At 40.3% G+C, this 24490-nt stretch overlaps 1 protein-coding gene across 4 annotated transcripts in view; it reads right to left on the reverse strand.

Annotated features, from left to right (window-relative positions):
• The window catches only part of RBMS1 (RNA binding motif single stranded interacting protein 1), a 141937-nt gene that overhangs the window by 79400 nt on the left and 38047 nt on the right, over positions 1-24490 (reverse strand). The window contains exon 1 of one of the 4 annotated variants that reach the window (XM_021526282.3): positions 11746-12007. The exons of the other annotated variants lie outside the window; for them this stretch is intronic. Within the exon in view, the coding sequence (XP_021381957.1) occupies positions 11746-11808 (63 nt within the window). The 5' untranslated portion in view covers positions 11809-12007. Of the gene's footprint in view, positions 1-11745; positions 12008-24490 lie in introns of those variants that run through there. 4 annotated transcript variants of the gene reach the window in all.

The following is a 24490-nucleotide window of genomic DNA, read 5'->3' on the forward strand; positions in this document are numbered from 1 at the left end:
CTTCATTTACCAATGGTGCTATCTCACGAAAGTGGTAGCAAAATAGCATTAGGCTGTCAAACAATCCAGAACTAGACCAACACTGGTTTTTCATACACAAAGTAAAACAACTGCAGCAAACATACATGGTACTTCTGGCTGAGTCTTACAAATAAGGAAACAAGCAACATGCACAAACTGGTCTGCTAAAAGTAAGTGAAATCCTCTGTACATATCACAGGCAGCAATGCTGCTCTGGCCTTAGGGTCAGATTTTCCTTACAGCCATATCTGAAACAAACCCAAGTCAGTCTTTTCTCATTCTTTAAAGGATGATGATTTGGTAGATGCTTATCACTTATTAGAGCAAATATTTTCTGACTCCTGATTTTTTACAAATGACAATCTTGTCCAAAATCCTTGTGCGTGCAATTAAAAAAAAAAAAGCTATATTACTTTATCATTTTCTATTCTTCTTGATGGCAGTAATTTATATTGAATCATACAAACAGAAGAGTTGTTCTGAGTCACTTCCACAGCCCTCATCAATTTTTCTGGCATATTGGCTCCTAATTTAAAATTTCATTATTTATTTGAACCAAGAGACAAAGCTTTCTTTTGCAAACTACTGTTCTAATTCATGCAGCTTTTTAACTCAGATTTTAAATTCTAAGAGAAAAGTGATTTTAAGTGGTTAAGAATATCATTCAGATATCAGAAAGTCAAGCCACACAATATGATGTATTCTAAAATGAAAATGTTTGTGACTTCACAGTGTATGATAATGAACAACCCCTTTTATACCCAGAAACTTAGTTCTGAAGATCAGTTACAAAGATTTAGCAGCTGTATGCTAAACAAATGCAGGATGCCATTCCTTGGTGCATCCAAATAGCTGCTGGGGGAATGTCTGACTGCACAATGAATCATTGTCAATTCTGAAATGAAAAACACAAGAATTAGATAACACCTAGGAAAGCTTCCAGACGTACTACGAATGCAGCATTAATAATATATGAGAAATCCAACTGCCAGGCAGAACTGGTCGTGGCAGTGCAGGTCTGACTCAGGCGTGTGAGCAGCTACAGCTGCAAGCAGAGATGATCCCAGGAGCGCTCACAGCAGCCACCCAAGGGTTCAGAAGCCCCTGCAGCCATCAGCACAGCTGGCACAACAGCTGCAGCACCTGTGGGAGACAGCCTCCACCTCTGGATGAAGAAGGGACACGTGGTTGAACCATGTCTGGAGCTATATATGGACAGATGACAAACACTAGTCAGGAATAAACCAGTTCATTGGGCACAGAGCCCAACTCACCCACAATTTTAATAGTCATGTGCTCACCTTTGGTACAAGAATTCAGCTGAGGAATCATACCTCTGAACACACCAGAAAGTTATAAAGGAAAGTACCTCTAATAAGTACATCTGGAATTGATAATTAACTTTAAAACGCTGCAGTGAAAGGGAATCTGCCCAGCCAATAGCTAATTTTTTAAGACAAGTTAATTACTTGCCTCTGCTTACTGCACAACCCCAGTGCTAAGCAACTGCTTTCAGGTTTGTCTTACACTGTGGACAATTTCAAGGAATCACATTTTCAACAAGTGTGTTCAACTGCACTTTTCTTAGCAGTAATTCTTTTATTTGCAGCTTATCTATCTGCACAACAGCTGGATATTTAACACTAATAATCTTGTACACCAGCACTGGTTCACTAAAAAAGTCACCATAAATTGAATGATAGTGCACTGAAATTCCTTTTAAAAAATTATCAAAAACCCAAAAACAAACAACCAAACAAAAAATCCAAATATTTGAATTCTGAATTATGCAATTTAATTTTATTTCAAAATTTAAATGGGACAACAGAATACTGGAATAAGGACTTCTCCGTTTAAAAAAAAAAATTAGGGAAAAAAAACCCTAAACCCTAATGAAGTTCATTTCACAGGAAAGATAAGGACTTAAAACCACTAAAGATAAGTAAATTAAATTTCTAATTTCTGTAAAATCTTAGCCACTGAACTTCAGGGAGTTATTCCTGTTCTCAGTAATATTTTCATGGTTGACTGCCTTTCTGCCCAACAAACATCTGCTTAGAAATAAACCTACCTATCACTAACAGTAAACCAACCTTTAGTCTTTTTGCAAACTAGAGTTCTACATAGTTTCAACAGTCCAGTTTCTTGCCAAAGTGAACTTTGCCATCGCTAATTTTCTGGAAATAGCAATAATAGTATTCAGATGAGTGCTCTCACAGACCATAAAGAAACTACTTACACAGTATGTTACAGGCAGAATTTGAACACAGTTCTATAATACAAAAAAAAAAAAATCTCCTCTATCCTGAGCTTCAGGGGACAAACATAGACATCTATGTAGGTATGTGTGCATGTGTATATAAATAATTTTTTTCAAGATATTTAGTCATATTGCTGTAGTATTTGAACCACTTGTAGGTGTTAGTATATTTCTGTGCAAAATCTGAGATGTAGAAAACTAATATTAACAACTACCTTTTGAAGAGTCAAACCTTAACAATTTAGTTAAGATTATCCAAAATATCAGTGACAGGACCATTCTGAATTTCAGGTCATCATCTCAATCCTTATGAATAACCTTTATAGGTGTGGCTGACCTGGGACTTCTACTATTACCCAGGACAATGACACAACACAGCACTTATTTCAGGGAATGAAGAAGGTAGAGATGGATTCAGTAATTTTGAAAGAGGGTCAACAGAGAAGTGTCACATCAAAATAATGTCTTTTGACAGAAGGATAGGACACACAGATAGGCTAGATATTTCTTTACATTAGCTAACATATTGAAACACAAACCCACACACTAATAATACTAAAAAAATAATAAAGTAGTAACAGAAACTGTAAACCAGAAAGCACTAAATTGTCAGGAGCTTCAGAGCAGGGAATTCCCAACAACTTACCAGAATACATAAAAAACAGTTACATGAAAATCCAGAGTGCCTGTTACAATGACTATGCCAGTCTGCAGCCCTCAGTGACTCTGAGACCATGACACTCCACACCTGAGAGAACTAAGAACCTTATGTTTGCTGGCAATCTGACAAAGTCTGCTTCCAAAGCTAACATGATTTTGTCACTACAGCAATTAAAATATCGACCTAATGCTTAAACAATTACTTCCTTAACCATTGCCATCTTGCACTAGCCTCCACAGCATTGTAGAATATTTTAACTGGGAATGGGAGCAGCTCTTAGAGCACTTTAAAAAAACCCTAAAAAGCCCCCTGCATTCTTCTATTGGTACCACAGTGTGCCCTAGGTATCACCAGCACCTTTAAGCAGCTGAAATTCTATATACTGAATTACATCTTAGTATTCTTCACCATTAAAATTACTGAAGATTTCAAATGTAACCTATAGCTCCTCAGTACAGCAGGACATAACTGCTTCTCTCATCTAAAATTATGTCCCAAATTCTGGAATATTTACATGTATATGTATGCATTGGAGCCATTGATACCCCAAGACTATAAGGAAATCTTATCAGTTGTATTTTTGTTTAAGTGATACACTTTTCTTAAACCCCAGTTTTGATAAGCGTTTCTCACAAGTAGCATTCAGAGATATATCTCTGAGAATGCTAAATAAAAGCCAAATAAATACCCTTGTTTCAAAGGTTAGTAGATAATCAATTGTATTTAATACCTGTCTCAAATGTTTTTTCCTAAATTACATAGAACTATTTTTAAATAAGCACAAATACTATCATAATGAGGAACATGCAAGCCAAACAGATTGGGTGAAATAATATTAAAGCAATTTAAATACCATTTGATTCTGAATGTGAGTTTAACACTAACCCCATGATATACCAACTATTCAACTCAGGTTTCTCATAGGGGAAATTCACAAGTAGTCTGGTTCTGTCTCAATAAGCACTTTTTGATGTCAGCAGTCTCACCCCATGCAGTGGCACCACCGGCTATGTAAATACACACTGGCATAAGCAAGAGTCTTAAAATCCAGACCTACAAATTTAAACTCTTCTTGAACTTATCTGGAAGACAGACCACTAAACACTTCAAAGGGCCTTGTCTGCTGGTGGTTGCTTTCACACCAGACAGAAATCCATGGAGCAGTGTGCTGGCTCTGACAAAGCCCAGGTTTATCCAGTGTGGCCGCTGCTTTCCCGGGCTCGCAGGAGGCAAGTTCCTGGCCAGGGCATGGCACACCCACCGTGTCCCTCCTCTCCCACAGCACAGCCACAGGGGGCCAAGTTAACACAGACTTGTACTGTGTGTTACTTCCACACGACATACTTCAAAGAGTTTCATGTTGTAATAGGTTATTTAAAACCTTGGCTAAGCAATTAGCTAAGCCAAGCCAGAACAACACATATGCATGTGGCAATACAAACAGTTCCAAATGGGTCACCATGGCTATGCTCAAAGGTGGGCACACAGGTGACACACACCTGCCAGTCACCTTCAGCAACTGGAGTATCAGGGTCTCCCCCACTCTCATAGTAGCCCACCAAAATATCTGCTGCACAACTGTTTAAAATACCACAAGACGTGAAATTCCTTCATCATTACATACATAGGTTCTCTTTTGTAACATACCAACCATCTCTTTAGTGCTCAGCTGAAGAGCACTCCAAAGCCTGGGCAGCACTGCACATGGGGATGCCTGAGAGACATCACAGCTTCCAAAGCAGGAAAAAACAACCTGTGGTCTGGTGAAAGAAGCATCACCAACTTCCAAAATAAAAAGCAATGTCTACCCCTTACCCTTCAAGTGGGTTAAGAACAAATAAAATACAGAGAAATACAGAGCCTCTTTTCCAAAAACAACTTGAGGTGACAGGGTTGGACAATAACCAGTCTCCCTGAGAAGACTGGAGGTTGTGTGCTACATGCCTGCATATAAGGTAAAGGAAACTTCCAGCTCCTGTACTACTATGTTGTTCGGGTTTTTTTAATTTCTCAGTTTTAAGAATTCTGTATTTTTATTTGTGGACTTAACAAGGATCTGCATTTGATTTTACCCTTGCCTGCCTGGTGTTTGGAGTGATTTTGGATTGTTGCAGTGCCACAAGCACAACCTGATAAAGTTTCTGTGGGTCAAGTAAAACTTAAAGCAGGATTGTGAATCACCTCAGAGTAGCCAAGAATCTGTGAATACTGCTTCAGATTTTCTAAGACAACTGCATAATCTGCCACCAAGGTGCAGCAGCCTTTATGGGAGCTGGTAAGACCACAGGCAAGAGAAGTGTCTTGCACTGACAATCCTGAGAAAGGCTCCCTTGTAACACTCATCCAAACTCCCAGCTGAAATCTTAAACTTCCTTAGATTTAATGTGCTCAAGTACATTAAAAATGGAAGTGACATACACATACCTCAAATATCCTGAAGGACTGAATTCTAATATTGTTATGCTGTCGTACCCAAATGACACAATATATGAGCTGTAGTTAACCAAAGGACTCATTTTTCTACTTTATTGAACAAAGCACCATATGGTAGAGGAGATTCTGATCAGAGAAAACAATATAAGTTAAGGAAAGAAATAAATCCCCTTCTCATCTAAGCAGAAAAAAACCCACACAATAAGGTGTGAAAGTGCCATTGCCAATAAGAGATACTGTAAAGAAACAGAATCAATGGTGAAATAAAGTTACATATATTTAGTTGCAGTAAAGAAGCATTTAATTTCACAAGCAGGTAAGCATCAGGCTAGACTAAGTTTGATGCTCACCCTGCCCTGGTGTTTCTGCTGTTCTTCATCAAAGGAAAATGAGGCCCAAATGAGGCTCCCCAGAACAATGTGTTGCTTGTTTCCACTGCAACTTCACTAAGTTCTACAATTCTATCAAACAAGTAAATTCTAAATACCCACTCTATTTGACACATCATTTTTCTAGAGCAGAATACTTCAAACAAGTAAGACACACATGAGTGATTTCCTACACAATTATAGTTAAGCCTACAGCATGGCTTTTTTGAGGACATATGAACAAAAAGGAATTATTATTATATATTTATACATTTCTGTAGTTGTCAGCTATTATTTTGCAACAGACTCTAGAGCTGATACATTCTTATGCTACATCGTAAGTTCCGAAAAAGACATTTTTGAAATGTTGCAACTATATTTTTGTTTTGAAGAGCTTCTAAGACTTCAAAATACTTGCTAGATATTTTTAAGCCAATGCATCTTAGTGCACAGGTTAAATCTTAAAATTGGTATAGAGTTTTACTGTTAAAAATCAATTTACATAAACAGTAATAAAAGTTACTAAACTTAAATTCCTAGAAATAAACTAACTCAAACTGCCACAAAACTAGGTAATCTTGAATTTGTTTAAAGCAATCTCTCTGGTATTTCAATATGAAACCGGTATTCACTTACTTCAACTGCAGTTTAAAACTACTTTGTGAGTCAATACACAGCTGCAGCTTCACTGCCTTAACTGCAGTCTCTTGAGGGGAACAGCTAAAGCTGTGCTAATCACAGTAACCAGTCCTTACAGCACATGATTTCTTTTTGTTGTGTGTATGTTTCCTAAGTTGCTGGGTTAGGAGGCTTGTGCTTACCTAATCCATGGTTCCCCTCCTTATTTCTCCTCTATTTCTAACTCATCCCTTCCCTTTCCTGTTGCATCAGGAAACTGCAAATACAGGGCTGTTATAATTACCTCAGTACACTGCAATTCTGAAACATATGCAAAATAGCTCACAATTACTTCAACAAGGCCCAAGAACTTTCAAATGTGCTGGCTTTTTGAAACACTTCTGACCAACACTTCTTTCAAGATCAAAACATCTCTATGCACGTCTTCATTAGGATTACAGATTTTTAAGACTTCACACTGCCCCCCCCCAAGTAAGATGTTTTAAAACAACTGGCTGTAGAAAAGGAGAAAAACATAAATAAGAAGTTGGAAACAGATCCATAAGGGAAATCCACTAGAGGTTCCTAGTCTCCATTTATTTCTTTTGTTATACACCACCTCGTGCAATAAGCAAAGGTCAATTTCAACCACAAATATACAAGGGGGTAGAAAATGCATAAGGAAACAGCTATAATGTCGAATGATCATTATTTTTATTTACTTGGTTGCAGCACTGTGCGGATGTTTTAGGAGCCATCTCAAGCTTGCAGGAAAGGATTTTCCACTCCCTTCCTTCCTTCCCCTCTCCTCCCTGCCAGCAGTTACAGTTTAAAGGATCTAACTCTTCTGAAATGTGTTAACTCAAGCAATTTTTTTAACAGTTGGAAGTTTCAGGGGAAAAAAATTAACTCAAAACAAAACAGCAGATGTTCAACACACAGACTTCTATCTTCCTTTCTATGTGAAACTAAATGGCAAAGACATACTTTAAACAATAACACTTCCAAAGAGACAAAAATATATTGTTCACCCTGTTAGAAGTACTAAACAAAAACTTCAAATTGCCAAATACAGATAAGAAAATTATATCACTTTTTATAATCTATAACATCGTGCCTGAACAAGATAAGGTGTTTCCTTTTATCTCTTTCATTCACATTTTGGTACAAGTATAGAAACGCACTGACTGAGTAGTTTTGCTCCCTTGAGAATAAAGCAGAACTTCATAAACAATCTTATAGACGCACTTTAAAAATTAAAGTAGCTGGTAGTTAATGTAGGAGTTCAGTTCTGTGAAACCCAGGTAGATCCTTTAACATTGTATACAACGTAAAGGGAAATACAATCTGTCACCTCAAGACAGCGATACAAAATTACAATTCTTATAGTTCTAAGAAACAAAAAGAAACAAATCCCATTCATTTCTGTAGCCACAGATCTCGGGCACCTCAGCCTCCCCCCTCCCCACCATCCATTGGCACGGGAGGTGTTGTGTCACATCCCCCGGGCACAGACTGCTCCACGGAGCCGCGTGTTTTGAGTTATGCCCATGCCCAGGTCTTGCAAGTTTAATGAGGGTCCTTCTCACACACAGACACCACACACAGTGCCAACTGGGAAATTGTAAAGTAGGATTACAGGTGTAGCTTCTTGATAGGTTAAACCCATAGAGAAAGTGAAAGGCCAATCTACACTTTTAGCCTGAGATTGGCAAAAGCTTTCTCCATTTAACTGTCGTTAGAAACCCACCTTAACCTTCACCTTTTAGAAAAGCTAACCTGCAACACAACGCTTGATATTAACAGAGCTACACGAAAAGATTGATCAAAAGCTTTGTCTGTCCCTCCATACTTAGGCGAAACCTCAAATCAGTGTCAAATTCCTCACGTGCAGCTACACCCAGTTAATCTTCTCGACAGCAGCAAACTATGTCAATCTCCTCACGCTGACAAGGCAAACATTACACTCATCAAAACGCAACAAGAATCACCCTTACTGGGCAAAGCTGTTAAAAGGCACCCAGGCTGGGCTGGCGGGACCCTGCACTCGCCTCCTGACCAGGCCTCCAGAGTTGCTTCTGGCTTCCTCTTCGAGAAACCTGAGAGCAGAGGAACTTCTCTGCACAAAGCAATTTAAAATCCCTAATCAAATAGCTGGAGTAGCTCTGCAGATTCAAGGAGCAGATGGCAGGAGAAAGCCTAATTTTTCCATTTACGATAATTTTACAGAGTGTAGAAATATTTACTTCAGAGGAGCGCCTCCCAATTTACATGAGAATGACAAAAGTGGGAGGGACAGAGAATCATCTTGCTCTCAACAAACCAAGAGCTAAAAAAGCCTATATTAAGCAGTGTATTGTATGTAATTTTGTTTCCTTTTCATTACGAATGCACACATGTGCATTCTTTACAATAGCTCAAATAACCTTGATAGCAAAAGTCTTAAATTACACCTTTTTCAGACAGGATGTATGGCTATGAGGGTTGTGATAGGTTATTACTGAAGATATTGTGTGGCTTTCATTCTTTAACAAGACCTACATCTGCATTTCAAATTACTTCTCAGATGAGCTGTCACTCATTTAAGCAACGTCTCAATTTTAAGCCTAGCAAGAGTATTTTTAATATGCCTGTCTGTCCATAATGCAGGAAATCCTTTTGAGCAGAGACAAAATTTTAGTATTCTTACAAGTACTCCAAAAGAGAGAAGATGATCAGGCCAGTCAAATCTGACCTGAAATTGAGAATGTTGACTCGCTCCTACATGCCAGAGTTGCACAGTGTAGATACAACAGGCAACAAACATAATATTATAGTCACAGACTTGTTTATAAAACAAACATAGTTATTTGAGAAACAAAAAGAGAGTATGGGTAAAGATCTGAACCTACTCTGCCTATATGGCATTTTGTCAATGCTTTAAATTGAGGTAGAAATCCACATTATATTACAATGTCTTAAAAATAAATCAGGTTAGCATCACCTTGCCTTTTATCAGTTAGTCACTCATTTTTTCAATTGAATCTGCTATAGAGTCTTAAAAATGAAACAGGATAGTACTAAACATGAAGTGTTCTTTTATTATTCTGATCTGCATTAAAGTACCAACAGAGACATACAAGCTGCTCAAAAGATTTTAATTTCTCTTATAAGTTACTTTATATTGTTTTAGCTTCACACTAACACACTGTTAGCATAGGAAATCCAGTTACTCCATTTAGAGACATTGGTTGACAACTTTTCGTACACTAACAGTACCTAGTGGTCTCAGGCTAAAGCTCAACTACAATGCAATTGTCTGAATATGGGACTTAATCTCAACTTTTCTTAATTATCAAGGGTTGAAAAACTAGGCTCGCAGTGCTTTTCAGCACTGTTTGACATCAGCTCACCCCTGCAGGTGAAGTCGGAGTGAAAGGGAGATCAGAAAGCCAATCACTAATCGACGTGAGTCTACATGAATGAAGCTAATAGGCATTTTCCATGGACTTAGCTGGAGAAAAGCACAGACCCTGGCTCCTTATATAGGAAGTGTTTGAGCAGAGAATAGCTACATACTAACAAAAGAAACCTTTGGTACCCAGGGTCTTAAGCCCACATAATACCCCTGCATTCATTTCTTTCTCTGCCTATTGGGGGAAAAGGGTCTGTTTGTTTTTCTGATTCAGTCGGCCCTTTTAGCTCTTTCAATCTAAGGAGTGCACTGTGAAAAGAAGAGCATCTTATCAGCCTGCTCCAGACCAGCAGGCAAACTCACATCCGCACATAAAACACAGCCCTGCCAGCACGAGGCCTGGCCCCGCTGCCCTCGGCTCCTGCCAACACCCTGCCCGGCACCGCCACACTGCACAGCCACACGAGGGGCCTGCCTCGACTAATGGTCGTCCTCCCAGGGAGAGCACGAAATAGTATCTGATGAACTGGCTTCATTTATAAAGTATGCAGGAGCACCAGACAAGATGATCAAGCATGGGTGTATCCAGGACATTTATTAACAACAAACCAAAACCAGCACACACAATAAGCGTGTTTTGTTATGTATGGACTTGAACGCTTTGACTACAAGATGCAAAGATAGCTCCGTGCACTGCTGGCCAGCATCTGCAGAGCACTGCTGAGATAACACACCAGTGATTCTTATCAAAAATATATTTCTATAAAATAACAGGGAGGAGAAAGGAAATAGCAATTTTTACTTAAGCTTCAAGAAAATATGAGTCTAACTTTCACTGTCATGCAGGTTAGCTACACATGTGTCATCCCAACAATGCACCAAGAGTTCAAAATTCCCAAGCCTATGTCCTCACTATTTATACGAAACCCTTCACTGTGTGCAGCAGTGATATCTGATTTCCTATTTCTACCCTTAATGCATTCTGACCCCAAGCAAAATAGGATGAACTTCCCCAGTATTGCTGACTGAACTTGTCAAATTACTCGTTTCAGCTACTAAGTGCAGCAGACACGGAAGGATTTTTTTCTCACCTGGAAAGAAGCCTGCCATAGTATTTTTGGCATGCTTTATCAAGCCGGTAGCTTGTCAGTGACCTCTACTCCATTCACCCTCTGGCACACATACAGAGCACGCTTTCCCATTAACTTAAAATGTAAGGGTTTTTTGTTTCTTTTTTTTTTTTAATTTAATCGAAGAGTCAATGAAAACTAATACACTAAGCAAAAAATAATGTAAGATTAATACCAACGTTGCATCTGGTGTGCGTAAAAAGTGCAGCCAAAGACAAACGTCCAGCAAGGTTGTAACGCAACTATTTCAAATATTTTATTTCCAGCGACTAAACAAACAAACAAAGAAATACCTCTTTCACTACAGCACCATAGATGCGAGTGCTTCGAGCTTATCAGAGAGATCACTGCCCATAAAATGTCACAGGGTCCCCCTGTGCCCCCCTCGGAGAGAGCTGGGGAGCACCCGAAGGGCGGCGGAGCTTTTGTGGAGAGGTGTTTGAAAGAAAAAAAGGCGCCCGGATCCCCTCGCTCGTTTCACGCCGAGTGGAAAACATCCAGCCCCAAGTTTCGCTGTTGCGACACCGGGTCCTTTCTAACCTGTTGCCGAGCCCGGCGGGGCCGGCACCCGCCCGGCCCGCGGCGGCCGCCCCGCACCGCCCCGCACGCCCCGCGAAGGTGACCCGGCGGCGGCCGCCCCGGCACTCGCCAAGGTCACGGTGCGGCTCTTCAGAGGAGGTTAAATAAAATAAAAAAGGAGAAGAGAGTTTCTTTTTTCAAATCCCAGCTCTCGAGAAGTGAGCAGGCTGCAAGCCGCAATTCACGCCAGTCGCCACCCCTCTCCCCACTCCTCCCCCAGCACCTCGGGGCTGCGGGGGGGAGCGCGGGGGTGCCACAAACCCATACATCCCCTCCCTTACCTGCTTCCGATAGGGGGTCCGACCGCCGCCCGCCGCGCTGCTGTTGCTGCTGGGGAAGATCATCGCCCCGCCTGATCCCCCGCTCCCCCTCGGGATGGGGAGCAACTTTGGCGGCCGCCGGGCTGCGGCGCGGCGGGGCTGCAGGGCGCTCTCCGCCTCCGTGCCTTCTCCGCCGGCTGCGGCTCCTCGAACCCTCCGCTCGGCCCCGGCCCAGCCCGGCCCCGCTCCGCGTCGACCCTATCCCGCGGCGGCCGCCCAGGCTGCCATCCACGGGCCCCCGCTGACCGCCGCCGGCTGCCCCAGCCCAGCCCAGCCCAGCCCGGCCCGGCCCGGCCCCACCTCCCGCCGGCCTCAACCACCGCCCCGCAGAGGGAGGGAGCGGGCGGGGAAGCGCCGAGCCGCGGCGGGGGAGCGCGGAGCGGGCGCGGTGCTCGCGCCCCGCCCCGGCCTGCGCGGGGAGAGGGGCGCGGAGCGGGGCGCGGCGCCAGCGGAGGCGCGGAGCGGGGCGGCGGGCGCGGACCCCCCCGCGCCGCGCAATGGTTGCGCCTGAGAGGGGCGGCGGGCCCGCGTGCCGCGCATTCCGCCGCGGGGCGCGCCCGGCGGGGTCCCGACCCCCGAGCGGCCGGAGCGGGACATCCCGCGGCGCCCCGGCTGCAGCGGGGACAGCCGCGTTTGCTGCACCCCACAACTGCGGGGCTGACCGCTCCGAGGCGATAAACACTGCGCCCTTTAACTCCCCTAAGTTTTTCTTGACTAGGGATGGGGAGGGGGGGAGGAACATCCGGTCACAGCCCTCTCCAGTGCCTCAAGGCAGCATTTGGGAAGCGAGGGGAAATTCTTAAGTTTTTTCCACGAAATTTAGGCCTAGGAAACACTACAGTTCTTCGGCTGTAAGAGAGGAAGATACGGAGTCAAGGAGTTCCCAACTACACTCCTGGTACTCTGCACTGTTTACATTACCATATTTACATTACCACTGATGTTGACAATCTAGTTTCTAAGAAAGTCCAGAGCTATAGCTCTGTCAGGCCACTGACTGATCAGTGACACTGTAGAACTTCTGTCACGGACATGCATCATCAGGCACCTTTTGGTTTCTCTTCCTCTTTCTGACAATACGGTGGCCCCAATCCCATACACCCCAACATAGGAAACAGCTGGAAAGAAACAGAAAATTGCCAGGTAGTTCATTACTGAAAAGCCAAATAACATCTGAAAATGCTAGTATTTACAAAAACATATAATTTTCAAATACTGACTTTCCTAGAAATAATCTCTTAAGTATTTTGGTATCCTAATATATCGCTACTACAGATCAGAGCCATCTGAATACAGCAAACTATAGGAAAGCATCAACACTTGGCAGAACTACATTCTGTACAACTTTCTTTTTTTCCCTTCTTTCAAGTCCTAAAATGGATCTCATTCCATTTGGCCTTGATTTGATAACACAAGTTTGAGGTCTAGTAGTACCGGATGAAAAGCACTGCAGCCACATGGTGATCACTGGCACTGGAAAATATTTTATGAAATAAGTTTGTACCAGCAGACTTTATGTCAGGTCAGGTATCATCTGTCTGTACTACCCTAATTTCATGTTAATCATGGAACATTCGTATTCCCACTGCTGGCATAAAGCTAACACAGAGATTTGGATAGGATAAATTCAGACTCCCTGGTCTGGTTAAGGCCTCATGCCTACTTCACAACAACACCAGCTGGCATCAATGCTGAAAAAGCAACAGTTTAGCAACTGATTCTGGGTGAAATCTTTTTTTTTTCCCTCTGATCAGTTTAATTTTTTTAAGATAATTTCCTTTGTTGGGTTCAGCATGTGGCTGTGCTGCTGCTTGTGCCAGTGTAATGGAGGAGGCAGCAGTGAGCAAAAATAGGCAGGGGCAAGAGGGTGGATATGAGCACTTGCTTTGGCAGCAGTACTGGATTATATTAATACGTTCATGTACCTGTGGCTTAATTTGACAGAAATGTAGCTGTGTGCTCATGCCTTCCTGAGATGCACCACACACAGCAGTCCATCTGGGCTCCGATCTGACTTATTTCAGCCCCTTGGTCGCAGAGGCCACAATCTGACTCGGTGCTGGAGAACTGTCTTAAAGCAGTACAAACTGGAACAGTGACAGGCTACTTCTCCTACTCAGATCTCTATTCTCAACTGAAAAACAAGAAAAATATTTTCTGGACAGTGTTGTAGTCACCCCAAAGGGGTGACAAAGCTTAAGTCTGCTCCACCTACGGGAGGGCTTTGTTAGCTGGAGATTGTATAGTGACCACACCTTCCCCTCGCAGGGAAAAGCTTTTTAAAAGCCATCAATCATCCCTTGCTTCCTTCCCTCTCCTCTTCCTGCCCCACCCCCCAGGGAAGAGGCTGGAGGGATGTAAACACTGTGTGCTCGACTGGGTCTCAGTCACTGTCATACCGGGGAAGGCTCTCAAGAATATTCCAAAGCAGTATCTGAAGCGCTGCCCTCTTGCTCTCTCTGCTGTCACATGTCCCAAGGCTTCCTGTGATTTCCCTCTCTTAGATTCAGTATGTGGCCCATTTCTCTCAGTTACCAGTACTCTTTCCTAACGTATTAGGAAAACACATAGCAACAAATATAATCCTGCAAACGTCTCCTAGATCACAATCTAACAGTATCTGATTATTTATTTTTGTTAAGGAAAAACTCATTACAGAATTTTCTGGGAACAAAACTTGATATAATTTCCTATGTGCTAATGTGCCTATCAACATTATCTGTTCTTTTTAAAAGGCTTGAGTAATCTGTCTCCATTTTTGTCTCAAACACAGAAATAGCTGCCTTCCAATAGATTTGACAATATTATCAAGAACACAGAGCCAGACTCCTTACAGTAGTGTGTCTGAAGAGAAAGGGACAGCAAAGCTAAATTGAAATAAGCAAGTTTCTCACTGGACATCAGGACAGCCAGACATTGCTCTGAGAGACTGTGCACTCTCCATTCTTGAGCATTTCCAAGACCAGAATGCATATAGCCCAAAGCAACCTGATCTGATCATTTTGCTGATGCTGCTTTGGGCTGGAGGTTGGACTAGAGATTCCCTGAGGTCCCTTCCTATCTGAAGCTATGCTCATATGAAACAGCTGTTTTGCTCTTTCTCCCGAACATACGCAAAATTATTTCTCTGTAAAACCCTGTACTTGAGATTATGTTTATAAAGCTCAAGATAAGTGTCTGGACTTTTCAGTACTTGTGCACTGATATATCAGTTCAAGTACTGACAACAGTTTTCCTGCATATTTTCTGAGATGCAAGAAGCATGTTTTGTTTGCAAAGAACAATCTCTGTCTTACTGACTTAGCAATGCCAAAACTGAGATGCCTAATCTGTAAAACATATGCAAATATGATCAGAAAAATCATATTTTTAAGGACTTCGTTATTAACTGCATACAACAAGTGTGAACAGATTTGCAGGTAGTCAGGCATATTGCTGTTTGCAGTTATAAATGAGCAATTCCTTTTGATCCTGAGGGAAAAAGGTGACCACAGGGTCTAAGACTGCCTCGTCTATAAATCATTCAGAGCTTCTTTAAATTACCCGGAGTTGTTTATTCAGGAAAAAAAGGAAAACTTATGACCAGCTCTGCTGCATTTCAGAAACACAATGTAGCAATTTACATGTTCTGTTTTGTTAGTTTGCTTACAGGTTTGCGGAGAGATGGTTATAAATACAGAAAGAAAGACTTGTCTGGAAACCTGGAGACAACTGAAAGTACTCAAGAATCTTTCCAGTAATGCTTATCAATCTTAACAAACAGTAGACTGGCAAAACTAAGCCATTATTTTAAAAACAGAAAACTAAGCCATTATTTTAAAAACAGTTCTGTGCATTTAAGCTGCTACTTTACCATTTCCGTTCTAAATCAAATTCATGGCTTCCCTTACTTATCTCAAAATTCAACCAAAGTAGCTATTTTCCCTTAGGGCATTCAGTGCCTCTGCAGGGCAGATGGTCTCTCAGCCCTGGATCTGCTTTAAATGGGAAACTTACAGTCTATTGCAAACCCTTGTGAGCCCAGACTGGCTCTCCTGAATTTCCTTACACCTCTGCTCTCCTGAGCACTTCAGGGCTTTCTGAAGACCCACTAGTGGAAAAGTGACTGTGGGCACCTCATTTCCCCACCTTGAGGATACCGAGGAGACTTGCCACAATGTTCACTTCCCTGAGCATCCATCCTCTCATCACACCTGGTCATATGGAGAAAGATAAAAACTAGAGTAGGCAGGAAGCTGAACCACAACGATGCAAAAATAGTTTTAAATACTCTATGCAAGCCAAAGAAACAGAATGCAGGGCTGAACTTTGAGAGATATTAAGCATTTCCTATAGTGTTAATAAAGGGATACATGAAGCTGAGTATTATACAAAAGCAGATTTTTAATTTTTGGCTTTAATTCCTCTATGAGAAATGAAAGCATGAAAAGAATTTCTAACAACCAAAGGAACAGAATAAACTTCATTACATGGGAAGCTCCTTCAGAGATAAGTTATCTCATAATTAATTGTTTTTAGTTAAGTATTCCCAGTATGCAGGTAATGAAAGAAATCTGTATCTAGCTAAGTGAGGATGAGGAGAGGTCAGTAGAAATTGGACACAGTAAAGTTGTGAACATGCCAAATACTTCATATATAAAATTTTCTTTTTTATTAGAAAATGAAAATTATTATGAAACAATTACTTCTGCAGAAGTATAAGATCTGGGAAGAGTGAGGTATTGCATACACAATGAGAAGCTGTTGTTTAAGAAAATGCAGTCTTCAAAATACTCACATGAATATATTCAACAATACAGGATTGTTGAATAAGTAATAAGAAAAAAATCTCCATGATGATCTGAAAAGGGAAAAACAAATAATCTTTTCCAGCTGTATCATTTCAAATACTGGTACCAAAGTACCAAATTACTTATACTCTACACTAGAATATGAAAAAAAAAAGAAGTCATATTATCACTCACTATAAATTATGTGTGTACAATCACTGTAAGATATTTTTTTTTTAATCTGAACACATCAGCTCATTCTCTCTGGGAGTCCTCCAACTCCTCCTCTGATTTTCCCATCACCTACACTGTGGAGGTTTTTCCCTTAAATCCAACAGCCTTCTGTGAAAAAGGAGCAGTCCTGTGCTCCCTGCAGTGCTCACAGAATGCATCTGCTGTAGCCGCTGGGGTTGTACCTCCAGTGACATGCTTTGAGTCCTATTCATTTTGGCTTGCTGTTCATTCCTTCCATGCCTCCTTAAATGTTCTTGGAAAGACACTTAATATAAATTGCACAATTAGACATAATTGTTGCCATTCCTTCACTGATGACTGGTATTAAGAATATGAACATAGTGAGCAACACAATCTCCTGCTAATGCCAAGCCAGCATTTTATATTATGGAAAGCACTATTTATTATTTGAAAGACACAACAAGATACTTCTTTATAGAAGCATTTCCACTGTCAAACAAATGCCCTTCCTAAATATACCCTGTATATTCTGGGAAGCACAAGTATGAAACATAATTACTGTAAAGGATTACTATGTAAGAGAAATTTAAGGAAGCTGCTCATAATCAGTAATGAAAACACAAGACAAAATCCAATCCTCATTTGTGGAATGAACTGAAATGGCTCTTAAAGATCTCATTTCTGCCATTAGCCTTATAATGTTGCCAGACACTTGTTTGAAACTATAAAGCAGTCAGAGTGTATAAACAGCTGCCAAATATATTATAGAATAAAATAATCAAGTCTGTCCAAAATGACAAAGCATACTGCTTTTTCTGCTTTGTTATGAACTATGTAGAAAGTTCATTAACATTATATTGGATATTATTTATTTTTTAACAGAGACTACTAAGAATAGTTTACTGTTTTGACTTGCTTTTTTGACTGTGCATTTTTACATTTTGTGCACAATAAATTTATGGAACAATAGAAGAAGAAAGAAAAAAATTTCTAAGTATCTCCTAGGAAACAATGACTCCAGCTATTTGATTTTTATATATTTACATATTTACTTTTTAATACAAATATTAATAAAAGAAGCAAAATCTGGAAATACACAAACATCTCTTAAACTTCATTCTGTGAGGTTCTAAAGCAGGTTCGTATATTCCATTTTTTAACCAGAAAAAATGCTCTTTCTAGCCACAGTATGTTCAATTTTGGTGTGCTGGGTTTTTTTGGATGACATTATTCACCATATTGACCAGGATTAAATGGTTACTATTTCATGATAATTTTTTAAATAAGAAAGAAATTAAAAGATTCCTACATTTAAAAATTGTTTAAAGATTGAGAACAGTTAATGACAATGAGAAGATAAATCACTGCACAATGATTAGAGTGGAAGGTGTGACCACAAATCGGCCAGACATAATTTTTTTTCTTTGTGTGTTGTTTTTTTTTTTTTTGTAACTAAGGCCAAGAAATAGCTTCAGATTTATCAGTGCACTGCTGCTATAGAAAAAGAAAAATTCAGCCTCCTGCCTGGTCTTTGTACATCTTGAATCCTGAATGAATGAAACAGGCACTATTTGCATTGTAAGCAAATTTGTACTAATGCAATGAGGAGCAGGCAGGAATCATATAGCACACGTGGAAAAAAGGAAGAGGACAGAAAAAGTCATGTATGATATGATACATCAAAAAGATGGAGTTGTCACCACTAGTGCAAAATCAGGCTTGTACACTCAAGCATGGGCTTGAAGAATACCCGAGGAAAAGGCAGAGCAAGTCCTGTTCTGCAAAGCTCTGCTGCAGGCAGCAGCTCACGGCAGCAGCGACGAGCCAGGCTGGGGACTGTGTACAGTAGGTGCATACATGTGGGTACCTTGGAACAAAACCACAAAACACCACTCTTTCCAAAGCTGTTGTCCTAAGATGACTCTTCTTGGGTTTTTTTCCCTTTCCCTGAAACGAAGTCCTGTCGTGTTTGTTTGACAAATACTAGTAGCCAAGTGAAGAACTGACAGCTCTACCCACTGACAAGCACTGTGTAAATTTTTCCTGTCCCCACACACTTCCCTGTCAATTAACCTCACTTCTGACCTGCAAATGTCTTTACAGTGCTCCAACTCCTCTGAGTACACCATCAACACTGTACCAGCTCTGTGGGGTCCATTTACATGATCTCAGCTGGAGTATGAGAAACTAATTTACATATAGATTTCAAAGGGGCATATAAATTTTATCTGTTTCAAAATTACAGCCTTTACCCTCTGTGTTTATTTTATAATCACCTATAAACACAAAGTTGTTTGTTTATAATGCACAATCTGATTTTAATGACCTAATTTAGAGTTACAAAGTGAAGAAACAAAGTCATGTGTCAGAACTTAAGCAAACGTTCAATAATGAGCCTTAATCTTACCTCATTTTCAATATATTTTAAAATAAAAATATCCACATAAAACTTGATACAATAGTTCCTGAAGTACCTGGAATAGCTTACATTTCTGAGAGGTATTATGTATTTCGGTCTGCCAAAGAAGCTCTAAAAGTACATGCTCTAGCCCTCTGAATTTTGCAATTATGTACTTGATATATCTGCAGCACCTCCACAACATCAATATAGCACAGAACAAAATGATCAACAGATAACAAGAAATGTAAATTCAGTGCTCATAAAGGCCATCTGGGTCATAGACATGGCAATGAAAGACCTCCACCATCAAGGCACTCAGCGTTGCCATTGGAAGGTTCCCCATGGCCCAGTAACCTGCAGAGCCCACCCTCAGAGGTGAAAGAAGGGTGCAGCTCCTGCTGCTGCAGTCATTCCCCTAAGGGCTATAGGATCCTGAAGGTATAGGGTGTGGCTGACGCAATACAGACCGGTGAAAAGCAGGAGCTGAACACCAAAGCCATCTTCTGACACACTGACTATCCATCAGCTGCAAACAAGGAGTTTCTGCCACTTCTGTTCTGAGCTAAACTAGTAACCAACTGCATTGCTACCCCAAGTCTGTGTCATCACCATCAGCATTTGAGTTTCTGTAATTTAAATTCAGATATGATCTGAATATTTATGTTCAGTAATCAGTAAATGAATCAAGATGGCTAGGACAATTTATTTCAGGGAGTAACTCATAGACTTATTTACTAATGTTCCATACTAAGTGTCATGGGCTGGCAGCAGCACAAATCATGGTGGGAAAATATTTTATTGCATCATAATTAAGTTTTACATTTATTTAGGCAAATAGATTCTTAGAGTTGTTTTCAACACATTCTCTTGAGTTGGATTCAAAGTATTTGAACAACCATATTTCAAAGGTCTGTTCACGAATATCAATGCACATAAATAAAAGATAAAACCTGAAATGAAATCCTGGTCTGATCAATAGATTTACCAGCAAGTCCCAGATTTCACCCAGGATGAAAGCACTTACACTGTGCTTTTGTGATTTACTGAGTTTATTCCTCAATATATTTAATGCTCAGAGATGCTGAAAAGGAAGAAAGCTTTATTCCTTTCCCCTCTCCTGCTCTAGCTTCATGGTTATGAGCCCTTTGCTTAATCCACTCTTCCTTTTGCTTACTGATTCAAGTCATAACCCTGCAGCTTTTCTTTCTGCCATGGCAGGGAGTTCAGTTGGGTCATTGAGGTGTCTAACAAGATCCTCACAAGTTAAGTGGCAGGAGCACACAGCTGGGGGAAAGCAAGGTGGGAAGCTGTGTGTCCCTCCTGGGAGCAGGCTGGGTGTCTAGGCCTCCCTCATGGAATTTTACTCAAGACATTTTCAACCAAATGAGAACCATTTTTTTTAATAATACATTTCCAGTCATATTCCAGAAAAGTGAAGTTATTGCAACAACCAGACCCAGACGTGTTATGCAGATGCGCTGCAAGAGAGGTGGGTGAGCGAGTTTAGATAACACAAGAATTAGGCTGAACTTTCGCCCCTAGTTCCAGTGTTCTTTGAAGTTCTTCACTGCCTTGGCAACTCCTCCCCCTATCTTCCACTATTGCAGCTTCTGTCAGAAGCTCTGCATAGTCAGGATTTTCTCCATTCTGGGATGTTCAAAAAGAATTTTGCACTAAGCTCCCCAGGGGCCAGATCTTCACAATGTTTCCATGCTTGCAAGTACAGCTTGCTACACTCATTTCTCAGAAGAGCAAAACTCCCAGCTGTGTTTGCTGAATGGGGCTCTAAGACAAAAATTACTTCTGCAAATGGCTACGGGAACTTTCTATGAGTACTAGGAGGAAATAAGATTATCTTCCTCTAGCAGGACTTAAATTTGGATAATTTTCTCAATAGCATTTTAACATGAATCTGTGAATATATGCCCATGCATACACATTAGGCTTTTGCTATTTATCCATCAAAACCACAAGTAAACAACTGCCCACTTCAGGACCTCGTCCATTTGTCCCCAGTATAATCCAGAAGTACATAATGAAGACAACTGGGCACTATCATAATATTGCTTTTGACCTGAGACACAATTTACCATTCACTGTTCTAAAGATAATTTAGAAGTTCTCATGTAAATATTTGTTTACATAATTTGTTTACAGATGGAGCTTTGTTGAATTTTTCAGATTTATCTATCAGATATAATAGTCAAGCCAATTAGCTGAACTCCAGTCCAAAATACCATCTGACTATATTTGGTGAAGTACACAAAAATGTGTTTGGACAAACACATTTTTTGAAGACCCATAAACTCCATCTTTTGGAGACCGACAGATACCACTGCTCCAGAACATGGGCTTAGGTACTGAAGAAGCAAGGAAAGGATAATAAGTTGGAAAGACAAACATGCCTAGTACCTTCATTGTAATCAGCTACTCTACAGCAGACAGTCTCATTACTATAAATTGCAACTAGAGGCACTTTTGCCTTGCAAAGGAATTCATAAAAACATGTCAGATCATGTCAGCTGAGATGTTATATAAATCACATTCTGCACTAAGTGAAAAAAATATATTTTGCATCCAAGGAATTTTAGATTGTTTTCTGAGTAGAGCCCACTGTTTCACAACTCAAGAATAATTTTCATCAGAATTACAGACATTACTTAAAAGACATGAAAGTTGAAAATCTAAATATGCCTAAATGCTTCCATTTTAATCCCCTTGTTCATCATATTTCAACAAAAGTTGCTACTTCATTCTGCAGAAGGGTTGTTCCCAACAGTGCCTCAGACTGTGTAAGCACACCATTAACTTCTGTAAGTGCATGTATGGAAATGACATTACCCAGAGAAAAAGGAGTGCTCTGAAATCAACTACAAATGTAATGACAGGAGGTATGAATAAAGAAAAAATCCTTATGTTGTAATACTAACTTCAACTGCTCCTGCCACCAGTAAATAACTGTTAACTTTTTCTAAAACTATGAAGTCTTTGACGTTCTTAAATCTGATTCAGTATTTGGTAACTTGAGATATAATAAACCTTTTTTTCCTAGCGACAACATACAATATGACAGTTCATGGATGTAAATCATGTAAGCACATGATTTTGAAGGATCTAAGCCAGAGTGCAAAAAAGACAAGAGAACTGCATTAATCCCTTGGTGACTATATTCAGTGGGCTAAGCCTTAGTTTCACCAGCAGATCTGACCAGATTTTTCTTTCTTCATTCTCACAGAATGAAAAAGAAAAATAGGAGAAGCTGAGTCTTTGAGATAAAAATTACTTAAACTGCAAAATAAAGCCCAATTTGCATCTCTGTTTAAAAAAATAAACAATATGTAATTACATCTTTTGTATCAAAATATGTAATACCTGGCCACAAATCAGCCTAAGCAGCTGATAACACAAATAACAACTCATGTTGGGCTTCCTTGCTGTAGTTTTTACTAATGTCATTGCTGGATACAGAAAAAAAATCTGTTTATTCCCACTAAAAAAATCAGGTGACGTCTTTAAAATGTCACCACTGTAGACGACCTTTAATTTCTTAACAAAACAAAAGGCAGTCTTAAATTAACTAAATGATTAATTCTAGAATGTATTACCTTAACATTGCCATTTAAAATAATACATCCTCTTATAATCTATATTTTATATTCCTCAATTACAGTTGGTTTAAATACTTAAAATTGTGTAAATACTGATTTCCTATTATGTTTGGCTGATAAAATTTGAGTTGCATCAAAACTTTGCTAGAACTCCTCTGTTAAAATGCTAAACCAGCCAGGCAACGAGCCTCTCATTAACCACCAACTACTTCTTGACTGTCACTGTCAATTGCCTGCTAGGCAGCTCACCCTACAATGGAAATTATTTTGTGTTATCTACCTACAGATCTCGGTTTGTGCTGGACTACTCCTCCTTCTTGCTTCTCTCATGAACTGTAAACTATAAAGTAAACATATGGGGGGGCAGGGGAGGAGAGGAAATCCTGCCTCTTCAAGCTGAGAAACTCCAGGCTTCCAAAGACAGATAGTGCTTAATACTATTTACTGTACCACTGCAATTATTTGGTAGCTGATGAAACCAATAAACACCGTTTGGTGACCACTTGAGCAGATGTGAGCTCCTTTTCTTCACTGAGATTTCATTTGTAGCAGACCTGATTTAAGAGATGTCTCCCCCTGCCATTGCATTCCCTCTCCACATCCATGCCAGCCACTTATTCCACCCTTCAAAGCAGACATTACCGCACTCCTTAGCAGGACTGAATCAGCTGCTCTGTGTGGGTGTGCTATGAAGTGGAAAAGAAAACTGATACCGTTTAAATCTGTACATATTCGTATATATGTTTTCCTAATGTTCTGATGTAGAGAGCCGCTGTGACACAACAGGATTGGCTAGACCTGGGAAAAGAGGCAGAACTTCTAAATCCCACCCAACTGCCGAGGGAACAGCAACATCAAGTCCAACTGCAGAGCCCTGACCAGCCTCAAAACTGAAAGCAAGCAGTTACTCAGGGGTTTACGTAGCTGCACATAAAATGTTCTCATTTTGAGAGACATTTGCAAACACAAAATGTCCTTAGTTTTGTCTTCAAATCTCAAAGAAACTTGCAAACAATATAATCTCTTGTGTGAAACCATGCTTCAGTGAAAGACGCTGTGGTATACTATGTGCTTGGAAACAAACGAATAAACCTCTACAAAGAGAAGGAAAATTATGTGATTTATTAATTTGAATATCAGTGGTTTAAAAAACAATGTGGAGATGTTGCACATTTAACAAAAAGCTTAGGTTCACAAATTTCCTCATGTGCAGGTCAAATCTTTCTTCAAGAGCTGAAATCATGGTTACAGTAACTTCCTATTCAGTCATTTCCTTAATTAAACCATTGAACTTTAATGTGAAATGCAGCCATTACAAAACCAGAAAGGAATCTGAACAATAACAATCCAGTCAAATGGGCAGTGCAATAAGCAACAGCAATGTCAAGAACACCGGCAGGCACGTTTTGGTTGGAATCAATGATGCTGTGATTCCCTGAGATATTAAATTAAGTTTAAGTAAAGTCAGTGCTGGATCATAGCTGCATGATACATTGCAGCGAAAACTTGGCACAAATGGGCTCTCCTTGGTAGAGGTTACTTAAAAAACAAACTGTATGTCATCTTTTTCCCAAGTTTTTGAAGGGTGACAACTTTGGTTCAGCAATAGCTGTGCCTCATCATCATCTCAAACATATATCCTTCCTTGCAACAGAAGATTACCCAAATGGACACACTTTTAGCCCCTTTGTGCCTCCCTTCTACTCCAACCTCGCAGTCCGCAGTGATGCCCA

The sequence above is a fragment of the Lonchura striata genome, chromosome 8 (assembly GCF_046129695.1).
Source record: "Lonchura striata isolate bLonStr1 chromosome 8, bLonStr1.mat, whole genome shotgun sequence".
NCBI classification, from domain to species: domain Eukaryota; kingdom Metazoa; phylum Chordata; class Aves; order Passeriformes; family Estrildidae; genus Lonchura; species Lonchura striata.